General features: G+C 50.9%; 1 protein-coding gene across 1 annotated transcript; it reads right to left on the reverse strand.

The window, feature by feature from the left end:
* Window positions 1-3,636: 3,636 nt before the first annotated feature.
* LOC139831677 (uncharacterized) lies at window positions 3,637-4,593 on the reverse strand. Its single transcript, XM_071820992.1, has one exon. It carries the CDS (start codon window positions 4,591-4,593, stop codon window positions 3,637-3,639), a length of 957 nt encoding a protein of 318 aa, XP_071677093.1.
* Window positions 4,594-9,910: the final 5,317 nt, after the last annotated feature.

The raw sequence follows: 9,910 nt of genomic DNA on the forward strand, positions 1-9,910 counted from the left end.
TAACGCTCTCTTTCTTCCCTCTCCTTTGGTTTGACTTATTAAGTGGGGCTATGGTACTTCAGAGTTCACAAACAATGCACCATCTCTCCTAATTACTACCCCTCAATGTAGGATGTCGAAAGCTGTTCACAAACAATGCACCATCTCTCCTAATTACTACCCCTCAATGTAGGATGGCGAAAACTATAACCTACTATGCCACGAGCTATGCCATTGTTGGAAATTCCGTGCTCCGTCTCCTCTCTTAACACCAAGAAAGAGTGTACACTAATTGCTCAGTTTAATTCCATCTCGTACCCTATGGATATAACAACCATCTTGGGGTTCTGGGATCTCCTCATGAAGGCTGCAATGGCAACCCTGGTGGGGCTCTTCATGAGGAGATCCTATTCTTCTTTGCCGCTGGTGGACTGGGAGGCGGAGGCCTACCCGGCGTACGGTGACTACGCTGTGCTCCCTGTCCTCGTCTTCTTCCCTGCCCTGCGATTGCTCCTTGACCGATTCGTCTTCGAGGTAATTTTGTTGTTGTTTTCATTAAGGTGTTGTTTGCTTCGACCTTCGAGTGGAATGAAAAAAACCACACACGTACATGCATTAGGTTGGCGTTATCTTCATCTCTTGTGTTTAATTCAAGTGAGATCAGCCAGTTCTTCTTTTATCTGGTTGTGCCGTTGTAGCCAGATGAGCCATCTTTTGGAAGAGTCTATTCGGCAGTCAACTGTTTATCACAATTCGCGATAAGTTCATATTTCTTCCAAACAAAAAATGACAAGTGGAAATTCAACTGTTTTCTATTTCACCAAAACTCAAAATATTACATATCAATTACAATGTATAATCACTGTTCAAAAATTTGGCCGATTCAGCGATTAGTCGGCCAATTAATCGCTACTCGGTGGGTCACCGATTAGCTGATAACTCATTTATCGGACAATTTGCTTATTAATCGCTAATCACTAGCTGACCGAGTCAACACTGATAAGCGTTTTCGTCAACATTGATGTATATACATGTAATTTACTAGAAATAATATTCGGCACTCAACGTGCATAATACGTTATTTTGCACACAGTTCTTTCAGAATATATGTTTGGAATACAAATAATTATGTTCATATTGACCCATAGCAAAAAGAAAAATGATATAAGAAACGCTATGTATGAGTCAGAATGGCGCAAAAATCACAAAAATTACGTCATATTTTACATTTTGGTGGACTAGTAATTTACATGTAAATACTAGTGCAAATAGGTCCTAAGTGGCATATAAGGAATTTACACAAAAAAAAGAAAGTGACACAACCAATCTACCATAGTACCATGTATTTTTTTTAAACGTGAACAGCAGGCGCTCTGCTTTTGCATTATATTAGAGGGAAAACCATTACAAATGGTGACACAAAGGTGCCAAGATCAAAGAGAAAGAGAAACACTCCAGCAAAACTAGGTAGCTACATTGCCAAACTCAGCAATTCAATGTCAGCCCGGACCAAGGCCGCCACTCCAGGAGCCGTTGCCACTTTGTTCTGGAAAATTCTCCTGCCCCTTTCCTTCCAGATGTGCCAGATAATATGTATCGCAAGCGAGAGCTCATGCATTCTCTGATTTTTGGTGCCACTTTGTCGTGAAATATCCCACCATGAGCACACATCAGTGGCATCAGTCGCTCTCTGCACCATGACCGCGAAGTCGCTATGGAACTGGAGCCAAAACTCTCTAGCAAAAGGACATCGGAAGGCAAGGTGAGATGCCGACTCCATCTCCTGATCACATCGACTGCAATTGTTGTCATGAGGCCAGCCTCTCGCATAAAGACGATCAGCAGTCCATACTCTGTTTTGAAAGAAAAACCAAAAGAAGAACTTTACTTTTCCTTGGACTCTGATGGACCAAACTTTGTTGAGCTCACGCATTGGCACCCTGGTACAGAATTGGATGGCATAAGCAGAGCTGGCCGAGTAGGAACCATCAGTGGTTAAGTTCCAGGAGATCGTGTCTCTGGCATTAGAAAGTGTAAAGGACTGAATATGAGACCAAAACTGCACAAACTGATCCATGTGTTCCTCAGAGTTGATTCTCTGCATACCCCTTATACATCAATCATTCGCCAAAGCCTCCTTCGCTGTCAGGTTTTCCTTGCCGCCAACTTTATGAGCAAAGGTGCCAAGGCAGCAGGAGCCTGACCAAACAACCAGTTATCTGCCCAGAACTTCATAGTTTTCCCATTCCCAATGGAAATAGAGGTACAGCTGCGAACAGAGCCTTGTCGGCAAGGTCACGGGGCGTTGGTGTTTCCTTCCAAGGTCGATCTTGTGCATCCCATCTATACCACTCCCATGGCAATCTGAAGGCTCTACTAAAACCTTCCAGGTCTTTTATACCTAGACCACCATACATTGTTGGAGCACAGATACGCTTCCAATTCACCAAACATTTGCCACCTCTAGCCTCTTCATCCGGGTTCCAAAGGAAATTTCTGCGCACCCTGTCAAACTTCTTTATCATCCACTTCTCAGCTGGAAAAATAGTGAGGAAGTAGGTGGCTGTGGCCGTCACCACACTATTGACAAGTTTCAATCTCCCTTTTTTAGTCATCATTTTCCCTTTCCACCCTTTAAGCCTCCCGACGGCTCTATCAAAAAAGGGATGTACATCGATACGCCTGGGTTTTCGCGGACCTAGAGGCAGCCCAAGATAACTACAAGGCAGCTCCCCTTTGGTTCCACCAAAGTCTTGAAGAATATCATCAACATCCAAACCATCGCAAGCAATGGGGTACGCTACACATTTCTGAGAGCTTGTCCTCAGACCGGATACATCCCCAAACAGCTGCAAGATGTGGTGAAGAGCAGTGATGTCAGCCTTTGCGGGGGTTGAGAAACAAAGTTGCATCGTCTGGCCCTCATCCTAGCAGCTCTCTCAGAGGGGAGATCACATGATGCTCAGTCGCCTTTTCGAGCAGCCTCTACAGAGGTTCCATAGCCAGGATGAACAACATAGGGGAGAGGGGATCTCCCTGCCTCAGCCCACGACGGTGGAAGAAAGGATTGCCCGGGTAGCCATTTAGCAAAATTCTGGAAGAGGAGGCTTCCAGGAGCAAAGCGATGATATCTCTCCATCTCTGACCAAAACCCATATGCTTCAACACTTGCAGAACATAGCCCCAATTCAGAGAGTCAGAGGCTTTAGCAATATCTAGCTTAAGGAACAGCATAGGGGACTTCCTCGAGTGCGCCTCCTTTACGACATTCTTAACATATAGGAAATTATCTTGTATCGATCTTTTTTTTGATGAAGGCACTTTGTCCGCTCGACACTAACTAATGCAGCTCGGGCGCTAACCTGTTGGCCAACAGCTTGTAGAGGATCTTGGCAACACTATGCATAAGGCTGACCGGTCTGTAGTCCTTTGCATCAACTGCCTCATGATCAGTGACATCTCCATCATCAGTTCTCGGAATTGGAACGTGGTTTTTCCTCCTCCTATCATTTGCCCTCATGTGGAAGAACATAGTGTTCGCGTCTCCTTCTTTGATCCAAGTTATTCTAGATTTTTTTCGCCAATGGATTCTGTCGATAGCCGCAATGCCCAACAACCTATTCTTCAGCAAGGCTCTGAACTCCCTCTCCTCCACGGTCAGTTCCGACTCTCTTGTGCCAAGTCAAGCTGAAAAATAATGTCACTGGCCAGCCTCGAGGACACTTTTGCCCAGTTCTCCTTTTCTCTGCTCCATTTCTTGAGAGCCTTGGCAACCCTAGCAAGCTTGATGTGCAAAGCTCTGATAGCATCTCTTGAGTGGACAGGCTTCTCCCAAGCTTTCTGAACGACAGGGAGAAAATCCTCAAAATGTAGCCAGCTTGCATCAAATCTGAACCCCTTGAAAGGTCGTCGCTGCATCTTGCTAAGAATGAGTGGGCAATGATCAGATACATTGGAAGAGGCCGGTGCAAGCTGAAAATGGGGTAACACTATATCCCAATCTTTGGAGACAAAAACCCTATCAATCATTGTCATTGTAGTATTTTGCCGCTCGTTGGACCAAGTGAATCTTCTCCCAATCAGGGGATACTTGATGAGCTCCAGGTCTTGTATCACAGCTCTGAATTGTCCCATCAGCCTCAGGTTGACATTGGTATTACTCTTGTCAGCTACTGTGCAGATAAGGTTGAAGTCTCCCAGAACCATCCACCTGTCCTGAACAAGAGGTTGAATCATACGGAGCTCCTGCATGAACTCATTCTTGGAGTCCTCTTCTTGTGGTCCATATACCCCTGTAATCGCCCAACTTGTGTTGTCGGAACGCTGCACAATATTACCAGTAATTGAGTGTAGCGCTGCTGCGGTCAGAGGCTCAGCAGCAATCTGAAAGTCATCAGTACATGCAATCAGAACCCCTCCGTTGGTACCATCAGCAGGGAGACAAATGAAGTTGTCTCCAAATTTGGGTTCAAGCATCTCAATGACCAGATCCTTAGTCATGACAGCGATCTTAGTCTCTTGCAGGCACACGACATTGCAACTTTTATCAGCGAAGAACAACTGAATTGCCCTCCTCTTGGCCAAGCTATTGGCCCCTCTAATATTCCAATCCATAACAGCTAGATCCATAAAAACCTTGCAAACAGCAGAGCAGCTGACAGGACCAGCCCTCTGATGTCTACGGGTGCTTCTATTCTTGTAGACAGTGTTGGGCCTCCAAGAGCAGAGGTTTGTAGAACAGCAGCAAGTTTCCCTTAAGTGGATCACCCAAGGTTTATCGAACTCAGGGAGGAAGAGGTCAAAGATATCCCTCTCAAGCAACCCTGCAATCACGATACAAGAAGTCTCTTGTGTCCCCAACACACCTAATACACTTGTCAGATGTATAGGTGCACTAGTTCGGCGAAGAGATAGTGAAATACAAGTGGTATGAATGAATATGAGCAGTAGTAACGGCGCCAGAAAAGTGCTTGCTGGCGTGCAGTTGATGGTAGTAATATTGCAGGAAGTAAAGATGCAGTAAAACAGTAAACAAGCAATGATTGCAGTATTTGGAAACAAGGCCTAGGGATCATACTTTCACTAGTGGACACTCTCAACATTGATCACATAAATAAATAAGTTCTCTTCCTTTGTGCTACATATACGTTTGTTTGATAATGAACACCATTCGTTGTGTAGGGCTACAAGAGCTCCCTCAAGCCGAAGTTAACAAGCGCCACAACAATCGACATTCATATTTAAGTAACCTTAGAGCATAATAGATCTTTGCAATTTAAACCGAGTACTAACATAGCATACACACTGTCACCTTTACACTATGAAGGGGGAATAAATCACATCAATACTATCATAGTAATAATTAACTTCATAACCTACAAGAGATTATGATCATAACCTACGCCAAGTACTACACGATGCACACACTGTCACCATTACACCGTGAAGGAGGAATAGACTACTTTAATAACATCACAAGAGTAGCACATAGACTAATAGTGATACAAAACTCATATAAATCTCAATCATGTAAGGCAGCTCATGAGATCATTGTATTGAAGTACATAGGAGAGAGATTAACCACATAGCTACCGGTACAGCCCTTAGCCTCGATGGAGAACTACTCCCTCCTCATGGGAGACAGTAGCGGTGATGAAGATAGCGGTGGTGTCGATGGAGATGCCTTCCGGGGGCACTTCCCCGTCCCGGCGGCGTGCCGGAACAGAGACTCCTGTCCCCCAGATCTTGGCTTCGCGATGGCGGCGGCTCTGGAAGGTTTCTCGTACCGTGGCTTTTCCGTATCGAAGATTTAGGTCAGGGGGCTTCTTATAGGCGAAGAGGCGGAGTCGGAAGGGTTACGGAGGCGCCACACAATAGGGGGGCACGGCCAGGGCCTGGGCCGCGCCGGCCACATGTGTGGGCCCCCCAGGGCTCCCCTCTGGTCCCCCTTTGACTTTCTGGAAGGTTCCGGGAAAAATAAGATGTTGGGTCTTCGTTTCGTCGAATTCCGAGAATATTGCCCGAACAGCCTTTCTGGAACCAAAAACAACAGAAACCAGCAACTGGACCTTCGGCATCTCGTCAATAGGTTAGTTCCGGAAAACGCATCAAAACGATATAAAGTGTGAACAAAACATGTAGGTATTGTCATAAAACAAGCATGGAACATCAGAAATTATAGATACGTTGGAGACGTATCACCCTCTCAAACACAACACAAGCACCGACAACTCCATGACCCAGCCAGGACACGAACTGAAGAAAAAAGGAAGCACTAACATGGAAACTATGAAAACACACACCTAGAACATGTCCAACTTCAGGCAGATGTCACCTGCCCCTCTTCCAAGATCGCCAAAGCCTTGCTAGCGGAGCCGGCTTCCACCAGGGCAGTCGCCGCCTTGAGGAAGTTGCGCGGCAGGGGCTTGGTGTACAAGTCGGCCAACCTCTGCAGTTCAGCACCTTGCGGTTGAGCTTCAATGGTTGGGGCGCCGCGCTTCTTGAGGAGGACGAAGTTGATCTTCTCCATGGTGGATAGGCCCGCCGTTGGCTTGGTAGCTAGCCTAGTGCTCTTCTTCGCCGTCTCGGACCCTGGCTTGAATCTACCGGAGTTTGCTGCCACCGTCGCCTCAAGAGGGGAGGGGAGCAGCGCAGAGGTAACTAGGGCAGAGTGGGAGACGATGAACTCCTGCAGCGGGTCGAGCCCCTGATCCTCCACGGCCTTTTCAGTGTCTTGGTCCCTTTCTATCGGCCTAGCAGGGTGTTGGGCCAGGTTGTCCAAGACCCCATCTTGGCCAAACAACTCCCTGGGTGAGTGCGGCCCGAAAAGCTCGTCTTCCGCCCCATCCACCTTTGACTGGTCAGCAAAATCGGAATGGTCTGAACCGTTCCCATGTGTGCCCATGACCTCCACCAAAGCCCTTTTCTCCGCTTGCGCTTCCTCGAACTGCGACCCTTCCCCCGCATGGCATCCACAGCGCCGCCTGGTTCGGCTGCTTCTTTCCCTTTCGGGCTCCCCATCACAGGACCGAGTTGACTCGGCAGCATGTCTGCGTCCATCAGCTGAAGCGGATCCACCGTAGGGCTGTCCGAAGATAGTTGCGCAGCTCCCATTGGCTCCAGGAAATGCGCAAACTGATGCTCCTAGTCCCGCGCCTCTGCACCTCCGGTCCCCAAGGCAGCCTCCGTCCACTGATGGTGGCCCACATCTAAGCCCCCGGGCCCACCGAACTGCTGCCCGTACCTTTGTTGATTCTCTTGCTGGTCCCATCGAGAGCTTCTTCCTTGCCGGGCCTCGCCGCCACCGCGCGCACCCGCACCGGCAGCCCCCCAGCTCCGCCAGCTCCTCCTCCCCCTCGTCCATCAGGAAAGCTAATCCTAGAGTGTGCAGAGGCTCGAGAAGGTGGAAACGTGCCGGCCTCGTACCCAAGGTACCACCTGTAGCCCCAGGTAATAGGAAACTCCGGCGTGGACGACGTCTCAGACGGCAAGCCGCTGACGTCTTTGTGGTACGACATGTGGCTCTCTGGGCTAGAAGACGGTGAGATGGAGTAGTCGAGGACGCGGTCGAGGTGGAGGATGATGTTGTAGGAGAGCGTCTTCAACGGCCCCGAACGCACCGGCCTGTCGGCAAGAATGCCAAGCTCGGGGAAGTGGAGGAGAGGGGAGTCCATCTCCAGCGGCTCCTCGAGGTCGAGCAAGCCACACCGCGCGAGGGAGCCGATGTGGGCCATCCAAACCCAAACCTTGAAGCGCGCCGAATCCTCCTTGGAGTTGAGGCCGTTGTCGACGCTATCGAAGATGACGGAGGAGTCGAAGATCCCCTTCACCGCCTCCCAGTTGTGTGCGCTCGATGGGACACCCTCGATGTAGACGCGTACCTTGTAGCACAGTCGTCCTGCCGTAACCTTGCGGAAGCGTGACCACGGCGATACCATGAAGGAAACGCGACCGAACGGCATCACGCCTTGCCACTACCCCGTTGTGTTCCGCGCAGCCACGGTGGAGAAGACGACGAGGAACTCGCCTGGTGCCAGCAGCCTGACCTGCACAGCATCCTCGAGCAGCCTAAAGTGGCGAGCGAACGCCCGAGCCACATCAGGAAGCTCCAGGTCAGGGCACCACCCGACGGTGACCGCCACCACTCCCAGCCTCGTGAGCCTTCTCTCTTCCTCAGCACAACGGGCAGGGGCCTCCATGGGGACCGGTCCTCCGATCCTCTTCCACGCACCTGACGAAGCAGCCAGAGCAACATGGGTCTGCGGCGCCCCCACCGACGAGCTGACCTTCTCTTCCTTCTCTCCTTTGCACCACCTCCCCTTGTGCCCGGATTCTCCACAGAGCAGGCAGCAAGCAAGGTTGCGGCAAGATTCACCATTTCGTTGCTCTTGTCCTACCGCCGCCTAATTAGGTTAAAGTCGTCCCGCACTACCAGCGGTAAGGATCAAGAGGTTACCTCCCTCTCGAGTTCCCCCAGGAAATCCTCCGTTCTGGAATGGTCCGCTGGGCCATACACTAGGTTGAAGCACCATTCCTGTTAATGTTGCGTTGGAGAATGTCCGCACTAATGAAGAATCCCCCTTTCCTCCATGTGCCAACCTCGAAGGCTTCTTCCCTGAAGCCAAGAAGCATCCCCCGGATTTCCCATTATCAGGTAGCCAATTCCACCCAAACTGGCCACCACACTCTAAGCTATGAAGCTCAGCCACCGTAAAATCCTGCCTAATGGTCTCCTGAAGCCCTAGGATATCCACATGTTCCTGCCTCATGTAGTCTTTGAGCTGGCTTCAACGCCCTAGTCGCCCAAAGCCCCTCGGATTATAAATAAGAGACATCATTTGGCAGCCGCCCTCTTGGTTCGTCCTTTGCGGACGTTCAGCTGAGGCCTCCAACCCTTCGCACACTTGCGGACCGGTCTACCGGTGGGAGCGAGAGTGGCCTCCCGATCCGCAGCCGCCGTCGTACCCAGGTCCACGAATGGTTCCCCTGAACCCACCGCCGACTCACCCAACGGGTGAGTGTCCGTGGCCGTGGCTGCGTCCAAGGATGTGCCATCCCTCGGCACATCTGAGACAAGCGGAGCAGCCTCCCTGGTCGCCTTCCGCGCTTCTTCCTCTAGTCAATCCGCCGCCTAGTCGCGGCTAGTGCTTCTTGCACCTTCTCCTTAGCTCGAATAAGAGAGATGGCCTCCGACGGGGCTCCCACCCTCGGATGAAACAACAAGCAGCTATCCCTAACCACGGAGGAGATATGCGCATCAGAAATAATATCCAAGGCGAAAGAATCGTTACCTTTAGGTTTGGCCTTGGTCGTCTCCAGGTTCTTCTCCGCCGCCATGCGCTGCGCCTTCTCCATGACCGGTGTGTTCGCCGCCGCGCCTTGGTTCCTCCCGCTGTTCTTCCTCCTGGTGGAGTAGGGTACGGCCATGGAGCGTCGGCCTTGCACCAGCGGTAGGTCCGCCAGCGCCTCGGAGCGCAAGTTATGGCGCCCAGAGTCCGGCCTCCCGCCCAGCTCTACCACCATCGCAGACGCACCCGCACCCACCTCCTCGACCGACCCCACCAAATCCACCTCCAGCTGCTCCACCCCCTCCATCGGGTCAAACGGGGACCCAAGCCTGGTAATCTTGAGAGGAGGCTCCTCGAGAGAGGGGCTGTCCGCCACCCAGGTCGATCCCGGGTCAGTCACCTGGGAGCCAGTCTCCGCGGATAGCGTAGGCTCCACAGGGTCCGTGTTCCCCTTCCCTGGAGGGACATCGTCCCCATCCTGGACGGCAGCGGCGGCGAGCGCTCAACGCCCTCCCTGGATGCAGCGAGGAAGCTCAACGCCAGGTTTGACCCATACTGGTCAATGGGTTGGACGTCCATGGCCAGCAACGTCTCACGTTCTTTCGACGCTGGTGGAGCGCTGTTAGAGCCTGCGGCTTTGGTGC

The sequence above is a fragment of the Lolium perenne genome, chromosome 5 (assembly GCF_019359855.2).
Source record: "Lolium perenne isolate Kyuss_39 chromosome 5, Kyuss_2.0, whole genome shotgun sequence".
Taxonomy (NCBI): domain Eukaryota; kingdom Viridiplantae; phylum Streptophyta; class Magnoliopsida; order Poales; family Poaceae; genus Lolium; species Lolium perenne.

What these genes read in the sequence shown, in the direction of transcription:
- LOC139831677 (XM_071820992.1), bottom strand. Translation starts at nt 4,593, where the DNA reads ATGGATTGGAATATTAGAGGGGCCAATAGCTTGGCCAAGAGGAGGGCA.